At 46.0% G+C, this 18,658-nt stretch overlaps 1 protein-coding gene across 2 annotated transcripts in view; it reads right to left on the bottom strand.

Annotated features, from left to right (window-relative positions):
* The window catches only part of CNTNAP2 (contactin associated protein 2), a 2,031,041-nt gene that overhangs the window by 202,013 nt on the left and 1,810,370 nt on the right, over positions 1–18,658 (bottom strand). For both annotated transcript variants that reach the window (XM_027574309.2, XM_027574310.1), the window contains exon 17: positions 12,283–12,501. In XM_027574309.2, coding sequence (XP_027430110.1) covers positions 12,283–12,501 — 219 coding nt within the window. The remainder of the gene's footprint in view (positions 1–12,282; positions 12,502–18,658) is intronic.

The following is an 18,658-nucleotide window of genomic DNA, read 5'->3' as shown; positions in this document are numbered from 1 at the left end:
GGGGTTGAAATATTGGGTCTGTAAACCCTCCCCAAAGGTGACAGGAAAGGCTAAAGAGGTCCCATAAGAGACTCTTAATCTCAGGAGACAAACTGAGGGTTGCTGGAGTGGTGGGGCATGGGAGGGTTGGGGTGGCGGGGTGATGGACATTGGGGAGGGTATGTGCTATGGTGAGCGCTGTGTGTTGTGTAAGACTGATGAATCACAGACCCGTACCCCTGAAACAAAAAAAAACATTATATGTTTAAAAAAGAGAATGAGGGAAAAGTTAAGAACTAAAGTTAGTAACTTCGTAAGAAGAGAGTAACTCGGGGGAAGGAACTATTTGAAGAAATAACGACTCAGAATATTCTAGAATAAATATTAAACTTCAGAATGAAGAGCCTCCAAAAATACTAAACAGAGTAGATAAGAAAAAAACCCCACACCTATACCTATGCTGTGATTCTTAACCCGAGGCCCCAAATTTCAGGTGTTCATCTACAGGAGTCTGGAGGCTGGAGAACGGGATGGGAAACACCTTCCGTGTTCAAAATTTTCACTAGTGTCTAAATGAAATTTAGCATTTTCTTCAGTTAGGACCATAGGGAAAATCGCAGCAGGATTAGCAGTATCTGTGACACGGCTGCTGACAGAAAATCATAGATGTATTCCTATTACATTATAGTTACAGATTTTTTGAAGTATCATTTATGGTCATGATGAACTTGAACTCAAGGTAATTATTAGACCTGATGCTAGCCAGGTCTTGTTATTTATAGCACTTGTATTACTATTGTATCATTAATTTGCTGTTTTAAATGTTTGACAACTTTATTTCAATATATTTGGTTTCTTTTGTAACTTGGCATATTTTATGTTATTCATGTAAAACATCATTCTGAGAAGAGGGACACAGGCTTTAGCAGACCGGCCCCCAAAAGGCTAGGGGTGCTGCATTACAGTTAAGAAACACTAAAGGAGAAGAAACAGAAGTCCAGTTATAAGGATGTAACTCGTGTCTAACTTCTCAATAGCAATGCTGCCAAATAAAAGACAGTCTCTTGAGAGCGTTGACTTAAATATGGCGACCAGTGAAGATATCTGTAAACATGTGAGTCCTGGAAGGATTCACCTATGCAGTCTTTCTTAGACAAAATTGCCCTCGAGTAAAAGGGGAAATGAATCCAAGAGGTAATAAGATATGGGAAATAAGAGTAGGTAAAGAGAAAAACTTAGTAAATGCGATTAAAATAAGTACGCAATTAAAACTATAAATGCTATCACCACAGCAGGCCGTAAGGTAGGGAAGGAGGTCAGAGTGTTCTTGTTTTTTTGTCTCATTCAGAACAGAGACACTGATTTGTTTTTGTGGATGATAGGGGAAAAAAAGCCTAAGTATGAGTCTTATAAGTTAGGAATAGCCACCAGAGGAATGAAAGTATAGATGTGTAACTTTCAAATCAGTAGAGTAATGGTTTAGTTCAATCAATGTAAAGTAGATGGGGGTGAGTGGGAGGGCAAACAAGTAAACAAAACACAGTACGTCGAAAACATAGGTAAAATGGCAGAAATCGTCCCTGAAATAACCCTCGTTACGATAAATGAAGAAAAAGAGATTCTCAAATTAGATTTTTACGGGATTCAGCATTAGGATATCTGAGATACTTTTAAATAAAAGGGTACAAACGCCTGTACAAAACACCGGAAAAATATTAATTACAACAGGGACACTGCAGTAGTTTGAAGAACAGAGATCAAGCTGTGGGAGGGAAAACATCCTAAGGAATAAAGATACAATACATCGAAAAGGTCATGGACACATTTAACTAGGCAAATGGCCTCAAATTATACAGAGCTACCTATGATAGGTTATTGACAGAAATAGAGAATTCAAACAATTAAGCTTGAAGTTTATACTCAGAAACTGATGAGGTAAGCAGTACTTGCTGAAATTAAGTATGTATATACCCTAGGATTCAGTAATTCTCCTGGACACACACACACACACACACACACACACACACACACACAGAGGAGGAACCCTCAAGCAACAGGGAGACGTGCATAAACATTCACGGAATGGTGTGGTAGCAGAGTTTGGGGAATTCAGGTATTCATCTTTAGGGGACGGAATAAATAAAGTGTCAGTGTACACATAATGGAACACTGTACACACAGAATTCACAGAGCTATACAAATACATCTTAAAAACATAAGGCTGAGTGAAAGAGTAAGAAACAGATGAGATTTGTAGTACAATATCATTTGTATAAATTATGACACGTGAAAGGCAATACTATGAAGTTTCCAGAACATACATATATTTTGAACAGATATATAGAGAGTGGGGCTGGGAGGCCATACATAAAATACACTCGAGTGGGTGCCGGCGATGGGGAGAGAATGGGGTTGAGAATTGGGAAGAAAGATGAAACCTAAGAAAGTGAAATTAAAATGAACCAGGAACACGACCAGGATGTGACGATGGGACCAGGAGGTGAAGAGTGGGCCCCGGGCGATCCCGCCCAGCGGGACCGCGACAGCGGGGCCGATGGAGGAAGGGAGGGGAGAATGAGGCATCAATGGGGCAACTGTGCTGGCTCAGGCTAGTGAACTGGGGTGTTGTCTCGCGTCCTCAGGGAATCATGGGGGTGGGTGGGCGGTGGGGCTGTGAGCACCCATCCCTTCCCCAATATTTGTATCATGATACTAATCTCTTTTATTAGAATCTTTTTCTGTGTGACAGTTGTCATTTATTCTCATGAACTTTAGTTCAGTCCTTACTGAAAGAATCAAAAATATATATGTGAAATGGCAAATCTCTTGAAAAAACTCTTCCACGCTGACGGCAAACCAGGTGCCTTTACATTAAAACAGCTTCTCTGGATCAGACTGAGCCGGGGGTCATGAGAAAACTGGGGTGAAGACCACAGAGTCCCTGAAGAGGCACATGAGCTATTGCACACAGAAGGGGAACAATTGGACTGGCTCTTTCCTTAGGTCCGAAATCTCTCTAAACGCATCCGCACACGTGACCTCTGCCTGAGGAAAGTGGCTCAGCACCTGGAAAACAGGCCATTAACTGGCTACCTTGTGAAGTTCCAGAAGAGGTTAAGAGTACACTGTCCATCTGCTTACGTTGGGAGTGTAAGAAAACAAGGTAAAAATAGTGGCTATCACAACTTACTTAAAATGTTAAAACTCTAACTGTAAAATCGAAAGCCGGGATTGTAAAAGCTAATAAGATTTGTCCACTAAAGGGCCAGGGTAGGAAAACATATGGTGGCTGCTAGTGGGTGACTTCACCTGTGGTGGGGCGGGGCAGAGGCTGTTCTACTGAGAGGAGCAGAAACTCAGACGTGGCCTGCAGGCGGAACTTGGTGGAAGGTGCAGTTGGACTAAGACAAGAGCAAGTGTCAGTGATCCTCATGGTGAGCAGCTGTGAGGGCCCATGGAGGAGCTTCTGTGTTCTGTTTGCCCTTTTGCTTCGTAGACAGTTTGTTGATTTCATCCAGTGATATGTATACGAGATCTTACCTAGCAAATCATTTTATTTTTATTATTTTTACCTATGGCTGTGGTTTCCAACCACGCCATGACGCCGTCTCTCTGGCTGGGGGAGAACCAGGGGAGGGGTTATGAGGGTCGAGGGAGAACCTCTTTGCATCAGGGTCCTAGCTAGCATCTCAGCTACTGCCAGACAGGCAGGGCCTCCACTTGAAAGAAGGAGACTGAAAACTATATTTAGGGCCTACACTGCTCTGAGATACTAGCTTTCATAATATTCTGGGACTCTGTCTCCTCTCTCGCTCTCTTTTTTTTTTTTGGCTTCTGTCATCCTTGATTTCAGTCTGTGGTACCCAGTGAAAAAGGTACTTCCAAAGATGGCAACATGACTATTAACTCAGAGAAGTAACAAACACTATACCATTCGCTTACTCAGCAAATATTCACGGGGCACCCACTGCAGCATTATTCTAGGTCTCTGTTGTCATGTAGCCTATCTTCTAGGGTAAGGACACAAAAAGAAATGAAAATATCACAAGTTCTAAGGAGAATGTAAAATGGGAAGTGACTGGTGACATCAGGTTGAGTCGTCAGAGAAGGCCTCCCTGAGAAGGTAGCTGAAGCTGAGGCATGAAGGACAAGAAGGAGCTGGCCTTTTCGGTGTCTGCGGAGGTATTTCAGGCAGAAAGAATAGCCAGTGCAAATGCTCTAGAGCAGGAATAAGCCTGGTGTGTCCGTGGCACATACCAAGACTGTGCAGACCAGCTACAAGACTTGCTGCAATGGTCCAAGCAAGAAACAACCATGGCTTTGACTCGGGTAGGACTTGTGCTAATGGAGAGCAGTGGACCCATCTCAGGCACAGTCTGGAGGTGGAATCACAGCACTTACTACTGATGGGCAGTGATGAGGGAAAGAGAAGAATCGAGGGTAATTCCAAATTTTGGGCTCAAGCAAAAATGGGTAGGTGGCGATGTCATTTACTGAGATGGGAAGTTTGGGGGAAGAACAGGTTTGGGGTAGGCATTAAGAGCCTGCCATGTTTTCTCTGAGATGACCAGTAGACATCCAAGCTGAGATGCTAAGGAGACAGTTGGATCAATGGAAGCAGAATGCCTGAGAGAAGTGAAGCCTGGAGATTTCGATTTAAGAGCCATTGGTCCAGAGATAGTATTGGATGCCACCGGACTGGATAAGATCACCTGGGGAAATGGATGGGTGGAGAAGAGAGGAAGGTTCTGTGACGCTTCAACATCTAGGTCATGGAGAGGAAGAGAACTCACAGGAGAGACTAAGTCATGGCAAACAAAAGGCGGGAGGAAAAGTGGGTGAGTACACTGCCACGGAACCCAAGAGCAGAAAGTATCTCAAGAAGGACAGTGGGTGGGATGCTGCCGTGAAACCTTGCCCTGTAGGCTTAATGAGGTTGAAAGTAGCAAAAAGTTTCAAGCTTGTTTTTCAGAGAACTGCTTCCTCCTAATCAGTTGCCTGTCTTTCAGTCCCCACTAACAAACCTACTAGCCGTCTCTGCAGAAACCCTGGACTCACAGTCAGGCAATATGGTTCCAGCCTGTGAACAAGCAAAGCCCTGCTTTCCTTACCTGAGATAATGAGCCCAAGACCCCGTCCCATTCATCCTGGCTCTTGAGGCATGCCCATAGCTCCTTCTCTTTGTCCTAAGATTACCTCTTGACGTCGTTAGAGTTGGTCATTAGTTAGGTTCTAACAGGATACCTAGAGGCCAACTATGGGGAAAGTCAGAAGCCTGTCCTGGCAGCATCTCCACAAGAAGCCAGATCAAACCAGGCAGGTCAAAGATAGCAAGTGCCATGACCGGAAGCCCCTGACCAAATCAGGAAGAAAAGGCACAAAACTGTTGCCAAGAAATCCCCACCCCAAGTAATGAATATTCCACTCCCTAGTTAACAATTGTCAATAAAAGACAGAAACCCAAGGCGCCCAGCTCTCTCCTTGGAGCTCTCCTGCTCTCACATCGTGGGAGCATACTTTCACTTTATTAAACTTTACCACTTGTGTTGCTGGTCCGCTGTGTTGGGTGTCTGTCCTTGAATTCTTCCTCGTGACAAGACCAAGAGCCTTTGGTGACATCTTTGGGATGGTCTGGGGCAAGGCCTCAGGGCTCGGGGTCTTCCCAGTTCACCAGGCAAGAGTCAGGGGCTGAATTTTACCTCATTTTTTTTTTTTTTTTAAAGATTTTATTTGTTTATTTGTCAGAGAGAGAGAGAGCAAGAAAGCACAAGCAGGGGGAGCGGCAGGCAGAGGGAGAAGCAGGCTTCCCGCTGAGCAAGGAGCCCGATGTGGGACTTGATCTCAGGATGCTGGGATCACGACCCCAGCCGAAGGCAGACACCCAACCGACTGAGCCTCCCAGGCATCCCTGCCTCATTCTGACGTTAAGTCTCCACCCCAAGCTGAACACAGGATGTATGTCATACATGAGTGACATGTATGTCACTCAGTGTACATGCCCCATCTTTCCTCATGAATAGTCCTAAATTACCCTGCCCTTTCCATCAATGTGTGTGTAATCTCAACCCCTCCGATTATAAAAACGTGTTCCCTCCCCCTCTGGGGAGGTGGATTTGAGGCTTGTCTCCTCATGTCTCCTCATTTGGCCTCCTCTTGAAGAAACTCTTTCCTTGCTGCCAACTTGATGTCTCCGTGGTTGGCTTTGCTTTGCATCGGGCAGATGGACTTGGGTTCAGTTACACTGGGAGATCATGGACGGAAGATCAGAATTCTGGACGTTCTCTAGGCATCCGTGGGTTCTAGGGAGATCTGTGTTGACTTTGACAACCCTTACAAAGTGTTTACCAAAGTAAGTAAAAAAGAAAAAACAGCTTATTTTTGTATCACGAAGACTCTCAAGTAAGGCGGCTCATTCCCCACCAAGACTGCTTCTGCTTCTCTTCTTAATCCTAAAGCTTTGTGTCTGTGTCTGCTTGTTGTCCTCCATCTGCCTTGATCTTTTGCGTTTTGACTTTGTAATGCACAGAATACTTGCCAGGGCCAACTAAGGCTAGGCCTGACCCCCTCATCTCCTACTCTAGACTCCATAACTGAGAGCAGTGTTTCCTCATGGGGGCCCTGCTGCCCTCTGGGGCGCATGCACAAGTCTTTGTCGGGATGGATTCCCCTGTGCATCTCGGGAATTCTGCCTGCAGCCTGTTGCTGGAGGTAGCAACTCCAAAGCCACCACGCTTTTCCAGATACCTGGTGGGCCCCATCATCACCCCAGATGAGAATCACTGGTATAGACTGACCAAGATGGCCGCAGCGTTCCCCTCAGCTTGACTCAACACTCCACTGGTTTCTTCCTGACCCTGGACCCCTGACTTCCCTCTTCTTAAAACATTTACTTAAGAAAACCGGTAATTGTAAATTCTTTGCCTTCCCCTTTGAGATGTAAATCTTTTCACAAGAGTCTTTTTGCCAGTTTTACAACCCAGGATTGTCTTTCTGGGGACCCAGGAGTCATCTCTTTGAAATGTAAACTTCAAGGGAGCTACTACTTCCAGTATCTCTCAGTTTCTGAGGGGAGCATGGGCCCCTCACTCTCGAGCTGTAAAACCACCTCCTGCCCTGAAGATAGGAGAAAGTGTACTTTTCCTCTGGGTAAAGTTGTTAGCAAAAACAGATAGCCTATGATCTCTCCTACCCTAGCTCTGAGAAACGTGCCTTGTGTATTTTACCACAATTAAAAAACAACACACGAAAAACAGCCCCCTTCCACTGTTTCGGGGGAGTTGAGCTCCGACTGAGCTGCGGCCGGTGTCCCCTCTGCAGTAACCTCGAGTGACATCTTCCTTGCCTGTTTAACGCGGGTGTCATTTTGGCTTTGACAAGATGAACTGTTCGGGGCTGGGTCTCCGGAATCAGACTGCGAGGGATCAAACCCCGGCTCTGTCTCTTACCAGCTGCACGACTTTGGGCTGTGAACTAATCTTTAGCTTTAGTTTCTTCACTGTGACAATAAAGCAGAAACCAGTAACACTATTTACTTTAGAAGAGGTGAACAAAGCATGTGGCACACTTGACCTTGAAGTGTAGCCCAGGATGTGTCAGCCAGAACTCGTGTTGTTGCTACTGAGGCAGGTTTGCAGGAAACAGGAACAAGCAGCATATTTTCTGTGTTTTCATTCCTGCTCTTTGGACTGTACATTTTTTTACTGTAAACTTTTTGGATACTAGAAAGAACCATTCTATTCACATACAGATTTGGGTGCACTTTCTGCCTGGAATTCCATTTTTCTCCCTGGCAGACCACAAATGCTGATTTTCTCTTTGCTCTCCCAGTGATACTGCGTTTCAGATGGCACTGGAATGATCCACTCACGATTCTGGAATACAGAGGGGGTGAGGACCAGCTGACCAAACAAGCTATATCATGGAGTTTGGGGAAGTTGGGCTGTTTTATGGGGCCGCTAGCGAAGCGGAGCTCAGACAATGAGCATAGCGCTCTGTCCTCATTCACTTCTAAATCCATTTAAGAAACCTCACCTCGTCCATGAACTCAAGTGGCAGCTCAGGAGGTGTTTCCTGACAGACAAAGTGCTAGAGGAACAGGAGCCTGCAGGCTCTGCTGCCCTGGTTTGCTGAGTCCTGAGGGCAGCGCTCCTGCTTTAGTCTCCAGCCAGGCAGACATTCTGCAGAGCACAGAAGATCCTGAAGGAACGAGCAAGAATTTTCAGCTCCTTTGGGGCTACATCTTGCACAGAAGCGATGGCCTCCTTTAACCGCCAGAGAGATTTCAAAAGAGGTCAGGGTCGAGTGAGTTGAGCCTGGGCATTTGTCATTAGTCAGGGTTCTCAGAGAGCCACTTAGGAGACTGAATCTTCCCGAACCTTCCGAAGCAGCCTCCTGCTCTCCCAAATTCTGACCTCCTCCTGTCAAGCACAGTTTCATGCTCTTACCCGTGCCTGGCTTGCTGCAAATGCACTCCTCCACCAGCCACCTGCCTTGAATAGCCCGCCTGGCTCTCTGCGATGGCTTACCCTCGCCAGCTCCCTGACCATGCCCTGGGCTGGCCGTCGGCTGCAGGCTGATGGCCCAGCAGCCGCCCCGCCCCCTCCTAGCCCTGACACCGTGGCTGCAGCTGCCAGGGCCCCCAGCTCCCCGGATGTCTCTATGCCAAAGAGGACTCTGGCTCGGTCCAGCCTGGCACTGCTCAGGCCTAGATAATGACCCTGAGCATGTTTGCTCTTCTCCGCCTCCTAAGGAAAAAGAGGGCCCTTTGGCTGCCATGGGGGATGGAGGTCTGAGCACCTGGGCTGGTCGAAGCTACAGATCACCATGTGGTTTAAGTGTCTCTGCTGGGCCATCCCAGAAGCTCATCATATGCTAGTTGCTCATGTTGGATCAAAAGCATGAGAAAATTTCCTGCGTTTTGCAGACAAATATCAGCAACTGCTTCTTTCTTTCCACGTCACTTTTCACGTTTAAGTTTGTTACTTTTTGACTAAAGCAGAATCATAGCAGTAATAATAATTCTCACAGTAATGAGAATTACTGCCTAAACTAAACACCTGTGTGTTCATCCTCTTTCGAAGACAGCTTTTAATTATATTCTAGATGAAGAGCGAGGGGGACTGTTCTTCTCACTGTTTCTTCAGTTACTTTGTGAAAGGAGGCACGAGCCTGTCCTTCCCTGAGAGCCCACTCGGTGTGCAAAGCCCAGAAGGCCTTCCAGTCTGTTTCCGCCTCTCCTTTCTAGAACGGAGAAGGAGCTCTTGGGCAACTCTGCCGTATGTCTCAGCTGTGACGCTGACACCCGTGTTTTCACACGGCCGCTTGCTGGCTCCTGGGCAGACTGAGAACATGCTGGGGCCCCTGCTTGCTTCTCCTGCCCTGGGGCCCCTGCGGCAGGTCAGCAGGCGGGGAGCTGCAGCCTGATTTTGGATGTCAAGGGGCATTCGTGCAGGGGAACTTTCCTTCAGGGTGTGTGGGTTTAAAGGGATCACAGATCGGGTCAGTGCTTTAGGGCCGAAGGAACGAGCCGGCTGGAAGTAGGTTCTGTAGGGGGCGGTGAGGGTTACACGGAGGACGAAAGCTAAGGGAGTGAAGGTAAGAGCAAAGATCAAGAAGTAACTCATACTTCATGAGTCTGACTTCATGCCAGGCGTTCTCCAGAGCGCTCCTCCTGGACGGATTCGGTCCACCCTGAGACGCGGGAACGGCCTCCCTATTTAACACGGCCGTATTGAGTAATAACCTGCCGGTGGTCCCTCAGCGGGTTAGTGGCAGACATGGGATTCAAAGCCCACGTTAACCACACGACACCGGGAAGGATGACGGCTCGGCAGCTGAGGCCGCTTTAACCCGTCTCGAGACACGTGATCCCAAACGGCTGAAGGTGGAGGACATTCCGGAGACCAACAGACCCAGCTCCTTTATTAGAAGAAACAGGAGACTCAAGGGGGAAAGGGATGACACTTGGTCAGGACAGAGCTTCCTACGAGAGCGGGAGTCAGAACAGTCTTGGGATCGCTGGCTCCAGGATTTCATAGCTGCTGAACTGATTTTCTTTCTGGAAATAAGCCCCCCTCCCCACCACCCGTGGAGAGGACGTTTGTCGCAGAACAATATTTTTCACACTGGTGCACAACAGCTCGTGTCTGGGAGATGTGCATCACCCCACCCGTGAGCCGACAGGAAATTAGAAACGGGGACGTGGACCTCCTCGCGTTCATCAAGTGAAAAGCGGCTGCTGACTCATCATGGCAGCCCCCTGTTCCGAAGCTTCCTTCCCAGGTCACCAGTGGTTTCCTGATTGCTAAATTCAAAGAACATTTTTTTTCTAGCCTGATTTTACACACGGCACTTGATATTAGTTGGCAATAACAAACACACAGAATTTCATGGAACTCTCTCCTCCTGTGACACCCTCTCCTAAATTCTTCCATGCTTATTCCCTCCCATCCCCTTCAGTCTTCTTCCTGACATGCTCTGTTTCTGCCTGTCTCTCCAATTTAATTGTTCTGTCGAATTCTCACCTCAGTCCTCTACTGCTCTCTTCCTCTAAGCTGTTCTTGTTTAAACAAATCAGAATTCTTCCGAAGACCATAACAAATGCTCCCCCTCTCTCTCTTTCCATTTACAACTTTATTTGGTCTCCAAATTTTCTGGAGACAGCTATAGTCTGTGGAAAGAAAGGGACAGAAAGAAAGCTGGACCTCTATACCCAGGGACAAGCTTAGAAAAATAAGAAACTCAGGTCAGTTAGGATCACCTGCTATGATGAAAACCAGGTAGAACTTAACCAGCATGCTTGAGATGGACAGGGCTGAGGAAAACAAAACTTGTCCTAAGTCATCTGGACAAGATGGATCGATAAAGCAAAATTTGCTCACAATATTCAGCAGGAATCAGCGGACCTGATAATTAATAAAAAAAATAATTTTAAAAGTAATGCATAATTTTGAGAACTAAAACGTTGAGGGCAGGATTTGGAAGGGCCTGGGTTCTAGTTGGGGACGAGGAGTATTTTATTTCAAAACCGTTGACTCTTTCACGGCCCCTGATGACATAGCTTGTTAACAAGTCAGTCTTACTTCCAAAGCTAACTAAGTTAACACGTTTGTAGTCTGCCCGCATTGCACCGAAGGAGCTGACATCCAATTTTACTGTTCTTTTTGTGACTTTCTAATGTTCTTAAAGCATTCCAACACAATTATGAAAGACACCGTGGGGCTCTGGCCCTTGTTAAAATTGGCAGACCCTCAGTGAGGCTCTACCATGGGGTGACAGGTGGTAGGACTATGAGCAGCAAGCAGGTCACATCTGGTTTTGCTTGGTCTGGGACGGCCACAGTTGACTGACTTGATCAATTAACCCCCAGAAACTCAGAGAGGGGGTCTAAGGTGGCACATAGCCAGAAAGTCCTTCAGACTTGCTCTCTTGTCATTCAACAGAGGAAAAATGGCTAATTCCCTAAAACGTCAGTGTTCTGGAAAACAAAATTTAATATTTCATCGTGGAAACAGGTATTGATTTGAAATAACATTAGCTTCAGCTGGAATATATCAAAAGCAAAGACCAAACTGAGGCTAGATTGACTTCTTGCAAAGGATGCTTAACTTCTGCGCTGTTTAAATTTCTCAGTGTTGATCTCTTTCTCCTGTAAAGATAGTATGTGGGGAGGAGTTCACATCCTTCTCTGCCAAGAACCTTGAGGATGAGCAGAAAAAGGAATAACAGATTTCTCGTTATCATTTCAAGCAAACCTGAACTTAGGGAACTCATTTCTTTCTCTTTCTTTCTGCACAGATCGGAGACCTCAGCGATAACCCAGCCTCCCCTCTGATTTTGTAGCTGAGGACCTCGAGCTCCGGAAAGCAGAGAGCAGAGCCAGATTTAGGTTTCCTAAGTCATCTTCCTTGTTTCATTCCGTCTTGATGGAGACTACACGAAGCCTAGACTCTTACTTTTGGAAGGACCGCTATCAAAACATTCCAGAGACTTTGATTTTTTCCATTGTCAAGGTTATTAAAACCAACGGGGGTCGGGGGCAGACGGGGCACCTGCGTGGCTTAGTCGTACGCATCGCCTCTTGGTTTTGGCTCAGGTCATGGTCTCAGGGTCTTGGGATCGAGCCCCGTGTCCCCACGTTGGGCTCTGTGCTCAGTGGGGAGTCTGCTGGAGATTCTCTCTCCCTCTGCCCCTCCCCCCACTCACGCACACATGGTCTCTCTCTAAATAAATAAAATCTTAAAACAACAACAACAACAACAACAACAGTAACAACAAAGTCACAAAGGCCTTTCTATTACTCACCAACAAACAACTGGCTGTAGAGCTCCAGGCGCGTGTGACCCTCTGTGGGTGCCTTGCGGATCTGCTGGGGCAGCCGATCCACCTGTAAGCTGGCTTGCTTGACATTCCTCTCCGCGGTGACCCGGTGCCATTGGTCATCATTGAGAGGGGAGGGCGACCTCACCACAATCTCCACCGGCCCATTTCCGACATCAAACGAAAAGGACACTTCGGTGGCAGCTGGAGGAGCAGAAAGCGTGAGAGGCACATGAGTATTTTCCTCCCAGATAACCAAATAGCAGTGATTTCTAGAGGAAAAACAAAGCTGGGAGAGAGAAATAATCTAAGCCTATCATTTGCTACAAAAGTTCATGGCAAAATCACTTGAGGAAGGATAAAACATCAATCCGCTTTAACCATATTTCCTCCGACGAGAGGGAAATAGATGCGGCTCGGGGACGGGGAATACATTTATTTTCTTACTCAATCTTTAGAAGCTTATCAAGAGGCAAGAGGTTACCATCATTGACTCTTTCCAGATAAGCAAACCCAGACCTGGAGAAGTTAAGCACGTGCAGAGTGTCTTACGTTTGGTGAGCAGTGGAGCTAGGACCATAACCCAGGCTTGTCAGGCTTCCGAGCCCCTGATCTGTTGATTACACACGATGTAACTCTTCAGTAGCTCCCAAGGCAGTGACCTGCTCCTGGAGAGCTTTCTGGAACACCCATGTCCAGCTCCATCTGCAGGGGCTCGGTTGGTCTGGCATAGAGCACTGGTATTTTTAAAAAGCTCCTTGGAAAATATTAATATATAGCTAGAGTTGAGAGCTACTGCTTTGGGAGAGCTTACAAAACTGTATTTCATTAATGTAGTCCTTGCGGTTCCTGTTGAAAGCTAGGGAGCTGTGAGCATTGAGGCAATGAAGGTGACCTGCATCTTTTTTGGGCCACTGTGGCTATCCACAAGGTAGCTCAAGATTCCCGCACAGCAACCCCTTTCCTGAACCATTTGCTGTGCAGTTCGGTCATTCCCCATCTGGAAGGCCGGCTGGATCCTTCTCACAACCTACCTTCCAACACTGACCACAAATCATTCTTTTTTCATAGATCTGCTCAAAGTCCGTAATAAATCACCTTTCAACAAGAGAAAAATGGATTAGGGTGGTTTGCTTTGGCAGCTTTGGCTGTAAGTAGCTTTCCTACTTCACATTTTAGGTTTTAATTTCCTCAGTGACCACCTAACACTTTATAAACATGCTTTTTGAATGTGTATTTTTCTTGTGATTGGCAGGAGAGGCAGCTGAGTGGGAAAGCGGCACCCAGGTCCCCAGCTCCTTTGGCTTGCTGAGTTCTTTTCGACATTAAAGACGCGGCACGCGAGTGGATTTCCTAACTTTGCTTATAAAGAGATTCAGTCCCTTTATCTATCCACTCAGCCTTCTGACTAATCTCTAAGCAGTTTAATTAAATATCTGTCATTTTTTCCCAGGCTAATGGAAAATTCAGCTTCTTTGGACTGGTACCATTTTGAGATGGTGTCGCAAGCAATCAAACTTCTAATTTGAAAACTGCAGTAGGCCAGATTCTCTCAGGACCTAGACTGTTCCCTGCCTCTAGGTCAGGTTCCTCTGAAAGCTGCATTAACTTTATTAAGCTACAGGGATTTTAGACGCAGAGTTCAATTTAATCAACCTAATTGTACCAAGGAATTTTGATCCTTTATGTCGTTAGAAAGAGAACTTTAATTTTAACACCTGTGGTGAATCTACATGGACTCCGGTGAAGTAGCTCCTCTATATTAGGGGCTCATGCCTCCAGGGGTCACTGTGACTCAGTGGAGGCCAGTGACCTTCATGAAGGTTTCTCTGGAAATAATCAGAATGCAGGCCGACGATCGTATGACTCACGGACTGAATGATCTTTCCCTGTATTTCCGGCAGAGTCAGTGGGGAAAAGTAGCCTCCAGTGTTAAGACTGAATCTGTTGTGTTCTTGTAGTGGTATGTTTTAGCAGATGCATTTTAAAATGTAAGTTGTCAGAAGAGCAAGAGCACAAAGTTTCCCGAGCTAAGTAGGAAAGATTGTTTCATTTTAAAGGCATCAACAACCATCAGGGCAATAGAATTTAGGGATAAATTGAGTTTAACCCTAAGGTTTGACTTGGAGGGGTAAATGCCGCTCTAATTTCTTCTCCTCCTCTCTTCCTGCTATGATGGATTTTTGTCCAGGTCTTTAAATTGTCACCATTTGGAGAAACTCCGAGTACCAACGGTTAATGAGGAAATGTCCACACTCTTTTCTCTGCTTGTCGCACTAGATCCCGTGTTTCTCCCTCTGGTCCGTGGTCTTCTTAACATCAACACTTCACTCCAGACAAGGCAAAGACGTCTCCAGGATCCTGCTGTAGCTCAGTCCCCTCACCAGTTGGGCGCAGTAAGAGGCACTCAAGGTCAAAGGCCTCTGAAAGCAGATTCCTCCTTAAAGGGCCTCTACTCAGGCTCTGGTGTAGAAATATTAACATTTTTCATACATCCCTTCTCTGGCTTCCTGAGGAAGGGGCTGCAGGCCCCGCGTGAGTGCAAAGAAAAGGGCTCCTTTTTTTTTTTTTTCAGTCATTCAATGTCAGCTCCCCTCACTTTGCTAAGGGATGTCTTTGAGGATCCATCTCCCAGTCAAACGGCAAGTGTGTTTTAAAAGCTTCTAAAGTTCAGTTTGTGGCTGATTGCTCTTGCTCTTCTGGGTGAGAGGAGCTGACATTTTAAAAGAGATAATTACAGAGAGAGTCAGGGAGCGAATAAAAGGGAGGCAGCATCAAAGACACCAGACCAATGACACTGTCCTTACTTAATGTGAGTGTCTCCAGTTGGAGGCTGCAGAGTTGCCCTGTTTCTGCCACTAAGACAGGAATTTCTTACATGCTGAAAGCAATCTTATTTCCAGAAATATGTATTTGAGGATGGGATGGGATGTATCGGGTGTGCCTCAGGGGAAAGAAGGCTGTAGCAAACACGGATGGTTGTCTTTCTATTAGTGTCAAGAACTGGGAAGTGTCCGAGATTTTACCCACTCGGATAAACTAACAACATAGTCTCCCATGGTTTCCTGGGTGCTGGCGGAAGACAGAAGCCTCCTGGGTCCGAGACAAAAGACACATTGTCCACAGCACAGCAGGCGGTATGGGCTTCATGTCCACACTGATTTCTCTTGTCCCCCAAGTTCCATGGGGGGGGGGGCATGTGGAGCAGCCCAGATGGATGACGCATATGCAGGGCGTTTGTGTCACTGCTGAGGGACCTGAACCTTAACCCCACTCTTTCAAAGGGGCGGCTAGACAACCAGCTCAATTTTTTGCCCTGAGGAGAGACATTAGCTTTATAATCCTGGTCAGGAAAGAAATCTACCTCTATGTTCCAAGACTGTGTGCTGTCCTCTCATCCTTAGGAAGGTCTGAACAAAGCTACTGATGCCTCTTGCTCAGAAGACAAGCAGAAATTGGGGAGACCCATGGGCAATGCTCCTCCAATAGATAGCCAGAGTTCCCTTTTCCAGTTTTGTCCAGGAATCTCTGTCCTGCCCCAGAATCGTACACTTCAGGTATGGATGGCCCTGCCCCAGACCCAGAAAATGAATCCGGATTTGTCTAAGTCGAATTTGGCAATCTCACTCTCCTTGCCAGTAACCCACTTAGGATGGGATGTATCATTCCCTCCTGGCTAACAGGGTATGAGGAGAGTCTTTAGGGTTCTTTTGGGACAAATTTCTTAGCTCAGAGGAGAAGAGACAGTCAGCCCCTTTATACCCCTTCATCTTGGGTGGAGGTTGTGGTTCCTGTTGTTGCTGGGGCCATCTTGTAATCAGACCTGCTGAGAAGAACAGGGAGGACAATGGCATAAACCTGGGCCTTTGGTGATGTTGGTCAGCTCTTAAATTATTCCCAGAGCCACTCAACACTTCTCATGTGAGACATCCATCATTGTTTGAGCCATTTTTATTACAGCTGAAAGCATGTTCCCTGTTATAGGGAATAGTTTGGGAATCAGTAGATTCGACTCTGGTTGTAGCTTTTTGCCTTTTCACATTTTGGGTCTCAGTTGATTGGTGTCTAAAATGATAGTTTTCCAAGACTTTCTGTGGCCAAAATGTGTTTGAGAACACTGAACTAGACAATCTCGAAGATCCCTTCGCATGGCGACATTCTGTGATCTAATTTGCAAGAGATTCTAAGAGAACTAATGAAATGAAATACAGCTAGTCTTGCTGATAATTTTAGATATTGAATCCTTACAGGGCGAAAAGAGATTACGTGAAAAGAGAACCACACACAGCTCTCGGTCCGGCCCCTTTCCAGGTCCAGCAGGCGGCGCTATTCGCTCTCATTCTAACTCAACACAAGTTTTCTTCAAAAAATCACCTCCAGGATTCAGGTACTGAGTGACAAATTTAACAACTGGCCAGAATAACAGACTTTTGGTCTCCGAGTTCTCTCAGCAGGTGAGGTAACATTTAGACATGCGGTCACTCAATATGGAACGGGTAAAGGGAAAAGGCAAGGCCGGGTATGCACAGTGAGCTTGCTGAGCCGATGCGCTAATGCTGTTGCAGCTTTGATAATGATTTGTTTTCTTCCATCTTAAAATGAAGCTTAAAGATTGGTAGGGTTATTCTGCACAAACTCTCATTTGACCCGTACAGTGAAACCGGTAATAGGCAGGCCAGATATTTTAGCCTCATTCTACAGTCGAGAATGTTCTGGATATATTTTCTTCTTCTTTTTTTTTTTTTTTTGGAAGGAAGGGCTAAGTGGACATCAGGAGACCAAAGGATTTATGCACCATGAGAGGGTCGTGAGAAGGGGAAGGTAGATGGCAAATAAGGTCCCCGCGAGAATCAGAGAGGTGAGGAAAAGAGGGAAGAAGTAAAGGGACTATCTCTGCTCTTACCTAAGGCCGGGTGCTCCATCTATAGCCTCCCCTTTCTCCTACAACAACCAATCATTTGCTCTCTACTGGATCACTCCTACATGAACATCTTAGCAGCCGCCACCACTATAAAACACTTCTCTTGATCTTATTTCTATTTCTCGGCTCTCTTTAGTTGCCACATTCCTTGAAAGAGCTTCCTGCAGTCTCTGTATCTGCTTCTGCTCCTCTTAGTCTTTCTTTAACCTCATCACCTAAGGCTTCCTTGTCCACTACCTTGTGAACCGGTTCCTGCCCCAGGGCCTTAGCACTTACTGTTACCCAAATAACTCTGTGTCTGCTTTACCCAAATAACTCTATGTCTGCTCTTTTACCCTTCTGCTCACATGTCATCATATTAGAAAATCCTTCCCTAAACCTTCCAATTTAAATAGTGAATCCCTCTCTCAGCTTCTTTTTCTCCTTTCTCCTGATAAATTTTTTTTTTTTTTTTTTTTTTTTACCTATGTAGCATGTATTGTATCACCATCTGGCACAATATACATGTGCTGCTGGCCTCACTAAAGCAGAGGCATTTTCTGTTTTGTTCATTTTTGTTAGATCCTCAGCACCTAGAACAATGCCTGCCACAGAGTAGGCACAATTTGTGAATAAATGAATGGATGAATAGAAATGCTCCTGCCAGTGAGGCCAAACTATTATAATATAGATACTCTGAGCAAGGAAACCCACATATTTTCCTAAGGCAAACCATAATTTCGGTGACAGGCATACATAAGGAATGGTGTCTTAGATTCCACAAGCATCTGCCCTGAGAGCATAAAGTAAGAATGTGTATCTTCTCACTCTAGGATCAGGATACATTAGTGACATCAGCTTGAAAAAAACTATGCTAAAGGTTGTTTCCAAATATATGACGTTTGAGAATCAAAAGCTTATCCAGGATAAACTCAGCAGTGCCATCAGAAGCATATTCCAAAGGCCTCCTATCACAGAGACTCTCATTCAGTAAGTTGGGAGAGGACCTTGGAGTCTGCATTTTGCTAACGCCAGGTGTCCCTGAAGAAAATGGTCCTGGAATTCCGCTTTGATCACCAAGTGCCATTCTAGCAGCAAGGTCCCAAGAATGGAAGCTTATTTCCTTCGCCATCCAAAGAAAGATGTTCAAAACTGTACAGTAAAGAGTTTAACTTTGCTTCAAGAGCAGTCCCCACACAGTCCCTAGCTTTGGGAGAGCAGTATCTAAACCCTTGAAATGCTGTGCCTGCTAGGAGTGTCTTTGTTTGCCCGAGAGTCATGCTGGATTGTGTAACGATGAGATTTAGCGTGGGGGCTGGCCAACAATGTGGTGGAGGGGGGAGCTGTGGTGCACACAGTTCACCCCCCGGAGGGGCTGGAGACGAAGGCCAGTCATGCGGGCGGTCAACCATTCCTACGGATTGGAGCCCGGATAAAGATTCTGAACACCGAGGCTCAGGG

This window comes from Zalophus californianus, chromosome 12, assembly GCF_009762305.2.
Source record: "Zalophus californianus isolate mZalCal1 chromosome 12, mZalCal1.pri.v2, whole genome shotgun sequence".
Lineage (NCBI taxonomy): Eukaryota > Metazoa > Chordata > Mammalia > Carnivora > Otariidae > Zalophus > Zalophus californianus.
The sequence above is the reverse complement of the archived record's forward strand: the minus strand, read 5'-3'. Positions and strand labels throughout refer to the sequence as shown.